The sequence below is a fragment of the Pelophylax lessonae genome, assembly GCF_965119305.1.
Source record: "Pelophylax lessonae genome assembly, chromosome: 1".
Taxonomy (NCBI): Eukaryota; Metazoa; Chordata; class Amphibia; order Anura; family Ranidae; genus Pelophylax; species Pelophylax lessonae.
In genome coordinates, this window is record NC_138768.1 from 617,946,301 (window position 1) to 617,964,101 (window position 17,801).

General features: G+C 43.8%; 1 protein-coding gene across 9 annotated transcripts in view; it reads right to left on the minus strand.

The window, feature by feature from the left end:
• The window catches only part of CAMK2D (calcium/calmodulin dependent protein kinase II delta), a 446,499-nt gene extending 442,426 nt beyond the window's left edge, over positions 1-4,073 (minus strand). For 4 of the 9 annotated variants that reach the window (XM_082254338.1, XM_082254333.1, XM_082254336.1 and 1 more), the window contains exon 1: positions 3,539-4,071. In XM_082254338.1, the coding sequence (XP_082110464.1) occupies positions 3,539-3,600 (62 nt within the window). In that variant the 5' untranslated portion in view covers positions 3,601-4,071. Of the gene's footprint in view, positions 1-3,538 lie in introns of all 9 variants that reach the window. The other 5 variants (XM_082254334.1, XM_082254332.1, XM_082254339.1 and 2 more) reach the window with 3 other exon arrangements.
• Between the last annotated feature and the right edge of the window lie 13,728 nt (positions 4,074-17,801).

The window sequence follows — 17,801 nt, forward strand, 5'->3', positions numbered from 1 at the left end:
TTGCTGGTCAGTGGAAGAGGAGCTCCTTTTATGGTGCCATTGAGTGGGATAGGGGCTCCCCTTACAATGCCAGTCAATGGAAGAAGCTCCCCTAACATTGTTGGTCAGTGGGAGAAGAACCCCCTTACATTGCTTGTCAAACAGAGGTTGTCTTTGGAAATAATTCTGATACATTGGTCATCGGTGGCAAGAATGCACATTACATTGATGGTCAGTAGGAACACTGCTCTAAAGAGTGACATTGGTGCTGGTATACAAGCAATGCAAGATAGGAAATCGGTGTGCCACTGCCCTCTGCTCAATGAACCTCTAGTAAATTCTGGAGGAACCCAAAGACTCTATGGAACCCTGGTTGTGAAAGGCTGTTCCTATTATGTACAATAAGCAGAAAAATGAGAGGTGGAGTATGTGCTGGTTCTGTCAAAACTGGGGACAGCCAGGGACTGCTTAGAGCAGCCTCTCAACTAGTGTTCCTCCAGAGGTTGTTAGGATGTTCTTACAGCAATAAGCAAATTCTGCCTCTCGATAAGTAACCACTGACTTATATGATCTTTTGAGTTCTTAGTTTAGTTTATTGTTCTTCCCACTGGCCACCAATGTAAGGATCGTTCTCCCCACTGGCCACCAATGTAAGGATCGTTCTTCCCACTGGCCACCAATGTAAGGATCGTTCTTCCCACTGGCCACCAATGTAAGGATCGTTCTTCCCACTGGCCACCAATGTAAGGATCGTTCTTCCCACTGGCCACCAATGTAAGGATCGTTCTTCCCACTGGCCACCAATGTAAGGATCGTTCTTCCCACTGGCCACCAATGTAAGGATCGTTCTTCCCACTGGCCACCAATGTAAGGATCGTTCTTCCCACTGGCCACCAATGTAAGGATCGTTCTTCCCACTGGCCACCAATGTAAGGATCGTTCTTCCCACTGGCCACCAATGTAAGGATCGTTCTTCCCACTGGCCACCAATGTAAGGATCGTTCTTCCCACTGGCCACCAATGTAAGGATCGTTCTTCCCACTGGCCACCAATGTAAGGATCGTTCTTCCCACTGGCCACCAATGTAAGGATCGTTCTTCCCACTGGCCACCAATGTAAGGATCGTTCTTCCCACTGGCCACCAATGTAAGGATCGTTCTTCCCACTGGCCACCAATGTAAGGATCGTTCTTCCCACTGGCCACCAATGTAAGGATCGTTCTTCCCACTGGCCACCAATGTAAGGATCGTTCTTCCCACTGGCCACCAATGTAAGGATCGTTCTTCCCACTGGCCACCAATGTAAGGATCGTTCTTCCCACTGGCCACCAATGTAAGGATCGTTCTTCCCACTGGCCACCAATGTAAGGATCGTTCTTCCCACTGGCCACCAATGTAAGGATCGTTCTTCCCACTGGCCACCAATGTAAGGATCGTTCTTCCCACTGGCCACCAATGTAAGGATCGTTCTTCCCACTGGCCACCAATGTAAAGATTGTTCTTCCCACTGGCCACCAATGTAAAGATTGTTCTTCCCACTGGCCACCAATGTAAAGATTGTTCTTCCCACTGGCCACCAATGTAAGGATCGTTCTTCCCACTGGCCACCAATGTAAAGATCGTTCTTCCCACTGGCCACCAATGTAAAGATCGTTCTTCCCACTGGCCACCAACGTAAAGATCTTTCTTCCCACTGGCCACCAACGTAAAGATCTTTCTTCCCACTGGCCACCAACGTAAAGATCTTTCTTCCCACTGGCCACCAATGTAAAGATCGTTCTTCCCACTGGCCACCAATGTAAAGATTGTTCTTCCCACTGGCCACCAATGTAAAGATCGTTCTTCCCACTGGCCACCAATCTAGGAATCATTCTGCCTACAGGCCACCAATGTAAGGATTTTTCTTCCTACTGGCCACCAATCTAGGGATCATTCTTCCTATTGGCCACTAATGTAGAGTCATTCTTTGTACTGGCCACCAATGTGAGGATCATTCTTCCCACTGGCCACTGATGTAAGGATCGTTTCTCCCACTGTGGTCATTAATTTAAAAGATCATTCTTCCCACTAGCCACCAATGTAAGGATCATTCTTCCTACTGGACACCAATGTAAGAATCATTCTTCCTACAGGCCACCAATCTAGGGCTCATTCTTCCTACTGGCCACTAATTTAGAGTCATTCTTTGTACTGGCCACCAATGTAAGGATCAATCTTCCTACTGATCACCAGAGTAAGGATCACTCTTCCCAGTAATCACCAACATAACATGGCCCTTCTCTCACTGACTCTCCCAATCACCAATGTAAGAATCATTCTTCCTGCAGGCCATCAATGTTAGGATCCTTCTTCCCTCTGACCATCATGCTAATGCACAGTGAGCTATAATTATACCAATTAATAGCTAGGGATCCCTAGGACCTTAACGTTATTTTAAGGGTCCCACCATGTTAAAAAGATTGAAAAATGCTGCCTTACATGTATGCAATACACATAGCCCACTAGGTGGTATGGTGGAAGCTTAGATAGTGCAGGTCATTTATAATGTAGATACATAGTTATAAATACAGAGGGGTGTGTCATGTGTATATGTAGGTAGTACATGTACTACTACTATTAGTACATATTGTGGGAAATTGTGTGTATAATATATATATACACACACACTGTATATGTATTATTAGTTCACATTGTGGGATCTCTCTCTCTATATATATATTATTATTATTATTATTTATTTATTTTTTTTGGTCCATTAGTAGCGCATGTTTTGGATTACAGATACAATGTGATATTTATATGAGTAAAGAAATGATATAAATTTATTTTGTATTGTGTGTATTTAAATAAATGTCATTTTCTTTTTAACCTGTGGTTCTTAATGTTCAAAATATACAGGCACATTTAAATCCCCATTTCCAGGGTTTGGTAGATACCAACCCTGGGCACACTTTTACCCAATATTGATTCAAGGGGACGGTGCCAGTGATGGGTTGGACCATTTCTCTCCATACAATTTCCATATATATTTATTTATTATGTATTACTATTAGTGCATATTGTGGGATCCCTATATGTATATATACACACACACTGTATATGTATTATTAGTTCACATTGTGGGATCTCTCTCGCTCTCTCTCTCTTATATATATATATATATTTTTTTTTTTTTTTCTATTTATTATGTATTACTAATAGAGCATATTTGTGGGATCCTTATTATATATATATATAAATACACACACAGACACTGTATATCTATATGTATTATTAGTTCACATTGTGGGATGTATATTTTATTTAATATTGTGGGATCTATGTATATATATTACTTATATTATTATATATATATATATATATATATATATATATATATATATATATATATATACACACACTATACTATTATTGTATGTTGTAGGTGCCATCATATTGTATATATATTTTGGAGTGTATATAGTATATATAATGTGTAAGTTAGCAGTCCCCTCCCTGTGGACAGACCTAGGTAGGTAGGTAGGTAGGTGGGTATAGAGAAGTGAAGGAATGTGTCTTACTTGCCGAGCTCCTCGAAGAGCTGGTACTCATCGGTGAACCTGGTACAGGTAGTAGAAGCCATGCCTCCTCCTGCCCCTGGTTTCCTCCTGGGATGGTGCAGGGTCGGAGTAGCGGGGGCCGCACAGCAGCGCACTGTCAGGCAGGAGAAGCGGCAGCGGCGGCGTTGGTGTCGGTGACGGAAGCCCTGGCTGTGGGCTGTGAGGAGAGCGGGGATCCTAGTGCTGGGAGTAGTAGAGATGATTCCTCGCCTGCCCTCCTCCTCCTCCTTCCCCCCTCCTCCTCTCCACCTCTCCGTACGTAGCACGGTCACTGGCCGCCCTCTCCGATCCCTAGGATCATAGATTGTCCTCTTCCTTCACTTCTACATCAGTGGTGTGACCGCTGGAGCCGGAGCCGGGACTCCTCAACAACAGGTCTCCTTCCTCCTAGCGGAGAGCTCCCTCTCATAGACTGCACAGTGCAGGAGATAAGCCGCCTGTACCTTGGACCTAATGACAGCTCGGGGTTATGTTCTGTGCGCTCCTTCCTTCCCTCCCTCACTCCGCTCAGCACACCCCCTCTAGCGGCCGATCGCTGGTATAGCAGTCCACATAGGAGAAGGATGGGGAGCACAGCACCTGTCTGTCACCCAGCACAGGATGTTCTACTTTACTCACCCACCAGATGTGTGATCACCAGCCATTTCCTGCACATGAGGGCTTATAGACATACAGCTTTATTTACTAAAGGTAAATCCACAAGTGCAGCCACTGTAGATCTGAGGGGGACATGCAAGGAAAATAAAAAACATCATCATCTGATTGCACATGATTGGATGATAGAAATCAGCACAGCTCCCCTCATATTAGACCCTCAGATCCACAGCGACTGCACTTCCAAATAGTGCAAGAAGATTTGCCTTCAGGGCCGGTTCACACTTTCACACTAGTGCGATGCCAGACATCCCATGCGATTCCCACTGCATTGCTGTGCAGATCACATGCGTTGTCTGTGCAATGCAAACTCGCATCGCATTTGAACCAGACTCGTGCAGGACTCTTTTTATGTCAGCACCAGAATCAGATCGCATCGCTGTTTACACCCAGCGATTCCGCTGCGATGCAGGAACCCGCACTGGATTGGTAGGGTTTCACGCATCGCACCAGTATGAACTAGCCGTTAGTAAATAAACCCCCATGTCTGACTTTTTATTTTACTAAATAATAATTACACCCTTATTATTAAACCACTTGCCGATCTGCCACTGTACATACAGAGCGGCAGGTCGGCTCCTTCCAGCTAAACGACGTACCAGTACGTCCCTATACGCCACAGGGAAAGCTGATCTGCGGGCCCAGCGGCCTCGATTGCTGCCGGGCACTAGCGATCGCTCCCTGTGGAGACAGAACGGCGGCCTGCCGTTATAAACATGGCAGGCCGCTATTCTGTCAGCAATCAACACAGGGATCCTGTGTCCCTCCTCCTCCGATGTACGTCTACGTCTGTCGCGTGCCTGCAGCTAGGAGGCAAGCGCGCCACCACCGGCGAGATCCCTCCCCCACTCGGCGGCGGGGACTCCGATGCATGGGGCAGGTGGCTCCGATTGTCGTCTGTCACTCCTGCGATCGTTCCCCACTGAGCGAGGAGAATGGTCAGCTGTTGTAAACACAGCTGACCGTTCTTCTGTCTGGAATGATCACAGAGCTCCTGTGATCCTTCTATATAGGATCACAGGTCTCTGTGTTCACTCCATAAGCCCATCCCCCTCACAGTTAGAAAGCACCCCCTAGGGACACATTTAACCCTTTGTTCGCTCCTGGTGTTAACGCCTTCCCTGCCAGTGTCATTAGTACAGTAACAGTGCATATTTTTAGCACTGATTACTGTAGTAATGTCACTGTTCCCCCCAAAAGTGTCGAAAAGGTCAGTTAGGTGTCCAATCTGTCTGCCGCAATGTCACAGTACCACTAAAAATCACCATTACTAGTAAAAAATAAATAAATAAATAAAAATGACATAAATCCTTCCCCTAGTTTGTAGACGCAATAACCTTTGCGCAAACCAATCAATATTCATTCATTGGGATTTTTACCAAAAATATGTAGCAAAATACAAATTGGCCTAAAATTATGAAAAAAATAGATTTTAAAATTAAAAATGTTTTTTATTGGGAATTTTATAAAGCAGAAAGTAAAAAATATTGTTGTTTTTTTTTTGTTTTTTTTTTTAGAATTATCGCTCTTTTTTTGTTTTTAGCGTAAAAAAAAATAAAAAATGCAGAGGTGATCAAATACCACCAAAAGAATGCTCTATTTGTGGGGAAAAAGGACATTCATTTTATTTTGGTACAGCGTCGCACGACCGCGCAATTGTCCATTAAAGTAACACAGTGCTGAATCACAAATAATGGCTTGGTCATTAAGTGTCCAGAATTGGTTAAGCCCCCTATGGAATAAAAATGTCCCCCCTTCCACCCTTTCTAACTAATCTCTTCGGTGAAAAAAAAAATCTAATAGTTTGTTTATACTTGCGATAGGGGGAAAGTAAAGTTCTGAGCTGCATTTTTACCATCCCTCAACCACTCCACCCTTTTGCTGCAATGGCAGAGGTCAGGGGTGTACACATGCTGCTGGAAATATATCCTTCATTCCAGTGCAGGGGACTGAGCTGCAACCACACACAATGCATGCAGTTGTGGTGCAGTCGTCAAGCATTAAGGCTCCATGCACACTGGTGTATTTTAAGCTAAAGAAAAGCTGGATTAAAAAAGATGGTAATAGCTTTTTGTAGTAGCATTTTAGCAGCGTTTTAAGAGCGTTTAGGAGCATTTGCATTTTTTGAGAATTTTGCAGTAAGGCTCCATGCACACTTGCATTTTTTTAAGCTCATAGAAGCTGTTATTAGCATTTTTTGTTCTCCCCCTAGAAGCTAAATAGTGTTATCCTAAGTGTCCATACACACATCTTTAGGCTATTAGTATTTTTTGAGCTTCAGCTTTTAAGTGGAGAAAAAAATCTTTTTGTAGAGTTTCTTGGAGCGTTTTTCCAGCAGAAAAAAAAGCTGAATGCTCCTAGCTGCTTCTAAATGCTATTAACAGCTTTTTTTTTAGCTTTTTTTCTTCTTCTTCATGTACTGCAAAAACGCTAAACAAAATGCTTATGCTCCTAAAAGATTCAAAATGCTTCTAAAAGCTACTAAAATGCTACTGGAAGCTGGCACAAAAATGCTACTATCAGCATTTTTTTATCCAGAATTTTTTTTGTTAGCTTTTTTTGAGCTAATGAAAAACTCTAGCGTGCATAGAGCCTTAAAGGAAACATAAAAGCTCAAAAAATGCTATTAGTAGCGTTTAGCCGCGTTTTGTAGCATTTTTGCTGAAACCATTTTGAAAACAATGGCTAATTGCTAAAAATGCTAATAACAGCTTCTAGGAGCTTAAAAAAACTTGAGTGTGCATGGAGCCTTAGGGTGTTAATTAATTATGAAGAGCGCTTACAAGCTCTTGATTTATTCTCCCTGAAGAAGAGACGCCTGAGAGGGGATATGATAGCAATTTATAAATACCTCAGCGGTGATCTCTGCATAGAAAAAAAACTATTCAGTCGCAATGAATGCAGGAGGACACAAGGCCATACAATGTGATTAGAGGAGAAGAGATTTAACCTCAGGCTACGCAGGGGGTTCTTTACTGTTAGGGCTACAAAATTGTGGAATTCTCTACCACAAATGGTAGTAACTGAGAGAAGTATGGCTACTTTTAAAAGACTCTTGGACATGCATCTCAAGGATCAAAACATTCAGGGTATGAGAAATAATTATGTCCACACATACCTACACAGGTTGAACTGTCTTTATTCAACCTCACCTATGTAACTATGTGTTAATGAAAGTGGTGAGGAGCCCATGCAGCACCTCCTCACGGCCTTTCTAATGCTCTCTGAGGAGCGATCCGAACGTAGATTCTGCTTCTGAGAGCAAAGCAGATGGAAATGAGGCCTAAGTCATACTTCCAAACTGATTCTCTCTTGGAACCACATCCCCCAAACCCCCTCCTTTCTTTCTAAAATGACCCCCATTGTGGACTGATGCGCAGTTCTCTATAATAAATGCAATACTTAGACTACATGCACACGGGCATATAAATAAATTCTTTAAATATGCTGCCAGACTCGAGCAAGAAAAAAAGTCTCTAATGTTACGTTTTTATGTGCATTTACACTTGTATTGTATTTAGATGCATATGAGTGGAAACTCATTATATTGGCTGGAATATTATGTTGTAATTTATTCTAGCCACTAGAATAAATTTACATTCATATGCACACATCCACATCCATACAAGTATGGACATAAATTACCCAGACAACTCCCCTCTGAACGCAAATTTGAGGATTTTTTTTTGGTTTTCTTTTTACACACCTGAATGCCGCTCTAAAATACACCTATAAATGACACAATGTGCATATGCATATAAGATAACCTAGAGCTGCTTTCAGAGGCGACAAAAAAAATCCCCAGATACCTCTAACAGCTTCATTTTGTTTTACCATGTGGATGAAGCCTTAACCTAAGGTGACTAGATTTTAAAAATAAAATCCGGGGACATTTTTTTTATTGGCAAATGGCACAGGACTGCATAATACACAGAGCACAGGACTGCATAATACACAGAGCCCTGGGCACAGGACTGCATAATACACAGAGCGCTGGGCAGAGGATTGCATAAAACAGAGAGCACTGGGCATATGACAGCATAATGCACAGAGAGCGCTGGGCACAGGACTGCATAATACACAGAGCGCTGGGCACAGGACTGCATAATACACAGAGCGCTGGGCACAGGACTTCATAATACACAGAGTGCTGGGCACAGGACTGCATTATACACAGAGCTCTGGGGTCAGGACTACATAATACACAGAGCGCTGGGCACAGGACTGCATAATACAGAGAGCGCTGGGCACAGGACTTCATAATACACAGAGTGCTGGGCACAGGACTGCATTATACACAGAGCTCTGGGGTCAGGACTACATAATACACAGAGTGCTGGGCACAGGACTGCATAATACAGAGAGCGCTGGGCACAGGACTGCATAATACAGAGAGCGCTGGGCACAGGACTGCATAATACACAGAGCGCTGGGCAGAGGATTGCATAAAACAGAGAGCACTGGCTACAGGACTGCATAATACACAGAGCGCTGGGCACAGGACTGCATAATGCCAAGGGCGCTGGTCACAGGACTGCATAATACACAGAGCGCTGGGCACAGGACTGCATAATACACATACCGCTGGGCACAGGACTGCATAATACACAGAGCGCTGGGCACAGGACTGCATTATACACAGAGCTCTGGGTTCAGGACTACATAATACACAGAGCACTGGACACAGAACTGCATAATACACTGAGCGCTGCGCAGAGGATTGCATAATACAGAGAGCGCTGGGCACAGGATTGCATAATACACAGAGCTCTGGGCACAGGACTGCCTAATGCAAAGAGCGCTGGTCACAGGACTGCATAATGCACAGAGCTCTGGGTACAGGACTGCATAATGCACAGAGCGCTGGGCACAGGACTACATAATGCACAGAGCACTGGACACAGGACTACATAATACACAGAGCACTGGGCACAGGACTGCATAATGCAAAGAGCGCTGGTCACAGGACTGCATAATGCACAGAGCTCTGGGTACATGACTGCATAATGCACAGAGTGCTGGGCACAGGACTACATAATGCACAGAGCACTGGACACAGGACTACATAATGCACAGAGCGCTGGGCACAGTACCCCATAATACACTAAGCACTGGGCACAGGACTGCATAATACACAGAGCGCTGGGTACCGAACTACATAATGCACAGAGCGCTGGAAACAGGACTGCATAATGCACAGAGCTCTGGGCACAGGACTACATAATACACAGAATGCTGGGTTCAAGACTAGATAATACACAAAGCACTGGGAAAAGGACTACATAATATACAGAGCGCTGAGCACAGGACTACATAATGCACAAAGCTCTGAGCACAGGACTACAGAATGCTGGGTTCAAGACTAGATAATACACAAAGCTCTGGGAACAGGACTATAATACACAGAGCGCTGGGCAAAGGACTGCCTAATGCACAGAGCGCTGGGCACAGGCCACCATAATTTACAGAGCACTGAGCACAGGAGTACATAATACACAGAGCCCTGGACATAGGACTAAATAAGTGGTGCAGGGTTCAGAGGTTTGCTATACACAGAGGTCACTTCTACCCCTCCATCCATAGTTCACCTCTGCACCCTTCTCTCACAAATAATCTCTGCAGCCACCCCCACAGCAGTTAAACTCTCCATCTTTCCATGCAGCTGTATCAGATCTTACCCCTGCTCCCCCACTGCCCTCACCTGTGTACAAACAGACGCCCCCCCTCATCTGCTCACCTCCCAGTCTCAGCCCTCCACACAGTTAATTTTTGAAGACATAAGGAAATTGGGACTTTGTATGAAACATGTGGCTGCAATCAGAGAAAATATATCAATGAATAAATCAATGAGCTGACATGGGTATTGCATATATGTACATGAAATTCATAACACAGTATAAACATATAATATCATATTTAATTTATAAATATACATGTTACATCACAACAATACATCATTACTAGCAACATTTAATAAATGCATATAAGTCAGCCCATTACATCATAGCATGATATGATTGCACATAATGACGTCAATGATGTCCTATTAGACTTTCTGGACTAGCACCAGCATATATGATAAATAATGAATTTGGGGTTAAAATTTGTTGCAATACATAGGAAGATAATAGGCACATGATAGTCATAACATGGCATCCAAAACAGCTCCACGCGTTTCATGGTTGTAACCAATCATCAGGAGCAGATGCAAAATGTGTAAATATGTGCGTATCTATAATAAAATACATAATTGTTAGTATAATATAACAGAGGGCCAAAAAAAAAGGAAAGAAAGAAAAAAAAGGGGGGGGAGGGAAAAGAGGGGGGAGCGGGGAAGGGGATATACCTGTTGGCACTTGCAGAGTAGCTAAGGTTACAAAAATCGCATGAGGTAGATTGAAGTGCATAGGGAATATCACTCATTTCCGGGAGCTGTGGCAAAGAGATCGCGGTGGAAGGTCAACACAAGCACCACTGGATAAACATCTGGAAATTGTGGGATACACCCTAATAAATCAACAGAGAAACAATAGATATCTCAAATGTGCTGCTGTAAAGTAAATTAAATTGTATACGCAAGGTATAGACGCAGTGTCCTATATGATTCAATTAAAGATGATACCCAAAGAAATAGTACCAATAGAGTGACTAAAAGTGACACAAAATACAAAAAATGGAAAGTGAAGACTGTAAGTCTTTGGCTGGGAGAAAAAAAAAAAAAAACCTTAAAAGGTGGGCGCACAGCTCCTAATCAAAATATGGTGCTTAGTTTCCTCATGACAAGGTACTAAGAGAGTGAGTGTATTACCCATAGTGGTTATTGTAGTGATCCACATCCAAAGAACCTCCCCAACATCACGCAGGCATCTGTTAAAGGGGAGGGGAACAGACGCCCGCACCAACGGTATTGGCGCCAAACCACTCCTAAACAGAGCTGTGAGTGGAAAAAACAACACACCAGTGCGCAGCATCAGCAATGATGTCACACGCACCAAGCGTGAGGCGTGGCGTCGATGCACGCCGGTGGTGTCCAGCCTGACCTCCTGTGCGGGAGGAGGAGGGGAAAACCCCAGGCACGCATCGCAGCTCCCGGAAATGAAAGGCATCCCAGCACCCGACCACAGAGCAACCCAACAGGGTGGCTTAGTGAATTGGCATATAACATACAGTATATTAATGAATTATATAAATTAGTAAAGTAAAAATAAGGGTACATATACATATTGTTTATCTGGTTAATATTTTCAGTAGACAACAGGGAGAAAGGGGGGGAGAGAAAGATAGGAAAAATAATAATGAGATGGAAAGGAAAAGGGCCGCTAGGGTACTGAAAAATAAAAATAAACCGAGTCAGGATTGACCTCATTAACCGTGTGTTTCCATCCCTGAGTCATATTGGGAAAGGGGGGGAAAATGTTTTGGTACTTTGAATGAGTCAATTTTTGGCTCTACCTCTCTTCCACTGAATAGCAGCAGGAGTGGCAGTGAGATAGTCCAGTAGGGGAAGTTCATCCAAGCCACCAGGCTGTTTCTCAGCCAGCATGGGATGCCCTGTCTATGCTAATCTGGCCCTGAGTCCGGGGACAAAACCAGGGACAGACTTGGTCTGTGGACAGTGTCCTCATTTCGGGGACTGTCCCCTGAAACCGGGACATCTGGTCATCCTACCTTAGCCACTTATGGACCAGAAGGTTTTCCCCCTTAATGACCAGGCCATTTTTTGCAATTCGGCACTGCGTACCTTTAACTGAAAACTGCGCAGTCGTGCAATGCTGTACCCAAATGAAATTGATGTTCTTTTTTTTGGTGGTATATGATCCCCTTTGTGGTTTTTATTTTTTGCGCTATAAACTAAAAAATAGCGACAATTCTGAAAAAAAAAAAATATTTTTTACTTTCTGCTACATTATAACATATATACATATAACATTCCTAATAAAAAAAATATTTAAAATCAAATTTTTTAATCATTTTAGGCCAATTTGTATTCTGCCCCATATTTTTAGTAAAAAAAAAAAAGTGTATATTGATTGGTTTGCACAAAAGTTATCTCGTCTAAAAACTAGGGGAAAGATTTATGTCATTTTTATTTTATTATTTATTTTTTACTAGTAATGGCGGCGATCAGCAATTTTTAGCGGGACTGTGATATTGCGGCAGACAGATCGGACAACTAACTGACATTTTTGATAGTTTTTTGGGGGGGGGGCAGTGACATTACTACAGTAATCAGTGCTAAAAATATTAAAAAATATTGTACTAATGAAACTGGCAGGGAATGGGGTTAACACCAGGGGTGATAAAAGGGTAAATGAATGCCTAGGGTAGTGATGGTGAACCTTGGCACCCCAGATGTTTTGGAACTACATTTCCCATTATGCTCAACTACACTGCAGAGTGCATGAGCATCATGGGAAATGTAGTTCCAAAACATCTGGGGTGCCAAGGTTCGCCATCACGGGGTGTTTTCTAACTGTGTGGGGGATGGGCTTATGGAATCAACACAGGGACCTGTGTTCCTAAATAGGAGGGGGGATATGATATCAATGTACAAATACTGTACTGGCGACCCGAGCATAAGGAACAAACTATTCAGAGAAAGGAGATACAATAAGACACGTGGCCACTCACTAAAACTAGAGGAAAGGCGGTTTAACCTTAAAGTGCGTAAGGGGTTCTTCACTGTAAGAGCGGTAAGGATGTGGAATTCTCTTCCACAAGCAGTCGTATCAGCAGGGAGCATTGATAGTTTCAAAAAACTATTAGATGGACACCTTAAAGACCACAACATACAGGGGTATACAATGTACGGCTAAAAGCAAACACACACACATCATAGGTTGAACTGGATGGACTCATGTCTTTTTTCAACCTCACTAACTATGTAACTATGTAACTAGTATCTGCGGTGGGTGGTCGGCAAGAGGTTAAAGCGATTGTAAAGTCTTATTTTTTTTTCTATTAAAATAACAAACATGTTATACTTACCTCCTCCTGTGCAGTTGTTTTTGCACAGAGCAGCCCGGACCCTCCTATTCTTGGGTCCCTTTTCAGCTCTCCTGGCCCCTCCCTCCTGTTGAGTGCCCCCACAGTAAGCAGATTTCTATGGGGGGCAGTTCTGTTAAAAGAGCCAACTCGTCGACATCTCCAATTACGTCACTTCCGGTGACTCTCTAGCAGCAGTAATTGCACATTTCTACGAGTTGGCTGTTTTCACAGAACACGGGCAGCGTATACACTACGGTACACGATACAATGAGTGGATATTGTTATTCCGCCCGCTAGTAACCAAGAACATGGCCGCCTCCAAGGCAGCGGCAACTTTTTTTCCTCCTTACCTGGTGTTCTGTGAAAACAGCCAACTCGTCGTGTACCGTAGTGTATACGCTGCCGCTGTTCTGTGAAAACTGCCATTGTGAAAACCGTCATCGAAATGTGCAATTACTGCTGCTGGAGAGTCACCAGAAGTGACATAATTGAAGATTTTGACGAGTTGGCTCTTTTGACAGAACACAGGCACCCAAGCCAAGCTGCAGCTCTGTGTATCCATTCAGGCACAGAGCTGCTGTTCGGTCCCGCCCCCCTCTCTCTCCTGATTGGATAACTGAGTTTGATTGACAGCAGCAGGAGCCAATGGCACCACTGCAGTGTCTCAGCCAATCAGGAGAGAGACAGCTGAGGCACTCGTGAAAATCGTTGGATAGAGAGGGGGCTCAGGTAGGTATTAGGGGGGCTGAGGGGGGGGGGCTGCTGCACGCAGATGGCTTCTTATCTTAACGCATAGAATATATTAACCACTTGCCGACTGCCGCACGACTATTTAAGTCGGCAGTCAGCCCCTCACAGGCAGAGCGACGTAGGGCTACGTCGCTAGCCTGTGAGGGTCTAGGGAGCGAGCGCGCACCGCCGGAGGCGCGCTCCAGCTCCCGTGCAGTCACGGACCCCCCCCCCCCCCGATGTCCACCGGTCACTCGCGATCGTCGGGTGGAGAGGGAGAAAGGCAGGCGGCTAATGTAAACAAGCCGCCTGTCATTCTCCCCTGGGTATGAATGGTGATCATACGGTTCTACTATGTAGGACCGTTGATCACTGTTCCTACACTAGTAGCCATGTCCAATCACAGTAGAAAGCACGCCCCTAGGGACACACTTAACCCCTCCTTCCCCAATAAAGTTAACCCCTTCCCTGCCAGTGTCATTTTGCAGTAACAGTGCATATGTATAGCACTGATTACTGCAGTAATGTCACTGGTAACCCCAAAAGTGTCAAAAATTTCAGTCAAGGGTCTGATCTGTCCGCTGCAATGTCGCAGTACCGCAAAAAAAATCGCAGATCGCCGCCATTACGCGTTAAAAAAAAAACACCAAAAATGACAGAAATCTTTCCCTTAGTTAGTAAACGCAATAACTTTTGCGCAAACCAATCAAAATACGCTTTTTGCAATTTTTTTTACCAAACATATGTAGCAGAAAGCAAATTGGCCAAAAATGTTAAAAAATTTAGATTTTTACATTTTTTTGGGGGGGAATTTCATATAAAAAAATGTGAAAAATATTGTTATTTTTGCAAAATTGACGCTCTTTTTTTGTTTATAGCGCAAAATGTAAAAATCACACAGGTGATCAAATACCACCAAAAGAAAGCTCTGTTTGTAGGAAAAAAAGGACATCAAATTCGTTTAGGTACAGCATCGCACGACCGCGCAATTGTCCGTTAAAGTCACACAGTGCCGAATCGCAAAAAAAGCCCTGGTCAGGAAGGGGGTAAAATCTTCCGGGGCTTAAGTGGTTAAACCCTCAAACACTTACCTGTCTCCTATCATGGGCTCCACTCACTTCTATGCATGCATAGGCATATCTACCGAGAGGCAAACAAGTAGTTTGCCTTGGGCAGCCTTTTTTGAGGGAGGCGTTGCTGCCCCCCCCCTGGCAGGTGAGCAGGGGTCAGCGGCTCTTTAACCACTTCCCATCCTTTCGGTGGTTATACCAGGATGATGCTTGCAGTTGCAGCTATCACCTCGGTATGTTTTTTTTTGAGTCGGCGGGCGGCTCTCTTGTAATAATTTAGAGATTGCTATTACAAGCAGGGGGGGAATGTTCCCCCCCTCCTCCCGCCGCCCTTCGCGACTTTCCTGGGCTATTCCGTACCACCTGGAGACCTGAGCGAACAGCAGGCGTTTCTGCCGGCTAGTCAGACAGCCAAGCAAAGCCAGGTTAGGCTTTGATCGGCTGTTTGTAACAGTAAACTGAAAGTGATTATATGACCTAATTTTCTTTTTACTCGGAAACCATCGGCGCTATTTTTTTAAAAATCTAAAGCATTCGAAAACACTGATCTTGGTGTGATAGAATGCTTTTAAGTGCAGAGGAGGAATTTAGGGTCTTATAGACCCCTGATCTCTCCATAAAGAGTACCTGTCGGCTGTCACATGCCTATTGCTTTCACAAGAATGTTTACATTTAACCACTTTAAGACCAGAAGGATTCGCCCCCTTCCTGACCAGGCCCTATTTTGCGATTCGGCAATGCGTTACTTTAACAGATACTTGCGCGGTCGTGCGACGCTGTACCCAAACAAAATTTACATCCTTTTTTTCCACAAATAGAGCTGTCTTTTGGTGGTATTTGATCACCTCTGCTGTAACGGATCAACCTGCACCCGACTTGGTACCTCCGTTGATGGATGCTTCCCGAGGGCTGCAAGCACTCCACCGGACACCATAATCGCCTTAGACTCCACGAACCGCCACAGCTTGGTTGAGGTCTCGCCATCCCCTACCCACCCTGGACCTACGACAAAGCCCCAGGCTCTAGTGGGTGAACCTCTCTTTCCCCAGAGAGTGCAGCAGGAACAAGCTCTTACACAAGCTCTTACAAGAGCTTAGTGATTATCCAAGGGAGTTTGAAGGACATAGCAATCCCTTGTAGCATATTCCCCCAATGAGAGACAGGATTCTAGATTGAGGGTGAAGTATAACTCAACTTTATTGAACAAGAAACAGACTTTTATACAGTTTTCCCCCACAAGGTTACCGTCCAGGTGGACCTTGTTGAAAACAGGCCCTGACATTCACAATCCAATGAAAACAGTGTTTTACACTCCCATACAGAGTACACAAAATATACACTGTGGGACGATCCCCCCTCCCCCTTAGAAGCCAATCCACATACACATATGCATCCCATAATAAGCTTATCTTAAGGCAGACAGAACAATGTGAGGTCATTAACATTTACCATTTACATGAGACAGGCATAATCCACATTCCCTCCCAATACAAAAACAATAGGGAAGTTTTGCCAATGACAGTCTGTGTGTCTCTCTCACAGATAAGCACATGGAATGCACTGTGTAAGGTGGTATTAAATCTTCATATTTCTATATGAAGATATGGTTGACAAATATTACTCTCCCACTTGAAGCAATCCAAACCATTAATTATCTGTCTTTCACTCATAGTGATGGTTAGTACCGTCACATCTGCAATTTTTTGCGCTATAAACAAAAAAAGAGCGACAATTTTGAAAAAAAAAAAAAAACAATATTTTTCACATTCTGCTATATGGCATTCCCAAAAACAAAATTTAAAAATCAAAATGTTTTAACATTTTAGGCCAATTTGTTTTCTGCCACATATTTTTGGTAAAAAAAATTGCAATAAGCGTATTTTGATTGGTTTGCGCAAAAGTTATCGCGTCTACTAACTACGGGAAAGATTTATGTAATTTTTATTGTTTTTATTTTTTACTAGTAATGGCAGCTATCTGCGATTTTTTGTGGGACTGCGACTTAGCGGCAGACAGATCAGACCCCTAACTGACATTTTTGACACTTTTGGGGGTACCATTGACATTACTACAGTAATCAGTGCTAAAAATATGCAATAATGCCATTGGCAGGGAAATAGTTAACCATGTGGGTGATCAAGGGATTAAATGTGAGCCTAGGAGAGTGATTCTAACTGTGGGGGGCGTGACTTCTGAAATGACCATAGAGACATGTGATCCTATATAGCAGGATCACACAGGCTCTATGATCATCCCAGCCGACCGGCCTTGTCTCTCAGCGGGGAACAATTGCGGGTGTCGGGCGTCAATTGGAGCCGCCTGCCCGCTGCATCAGCTTCCCCGCTGACGATCAGGAGTAGGAGCGTGCCGTCATGCGACCGACATAGACCTACGTCAGTTTGCCTGTGAGAGCGACACTGCCGCATTATATACACGGCAAGTGGTCGGCAAGTGGTTAAAAGTGATAAATAAAAAAAAATGAAAGCAACAGTGTAAAAAAATGTAAAAAAATTAATTAATAATAACAAAAAAAAGTAAAGTGCCCCCGTCCTCCCGTGTTCACGTGCAAAGGCAAACGCATGTGTTGGTCCCGCACACACGCAAACAGCGATTGTCTAACACATGTGAGGTATCACCTTGAGGCTGATGCTCAAAATTTTTTTTGGGGGGGGGGGGCGCAAACAGAAAAATGTAATAGGCATTGCTTTGCGGCAAAAAACGCTGTAAAAAATTGCGTGACTTTGAGGTTGCAAAAGTGTGAAAGGGGCCTTCAGTAATTAAGG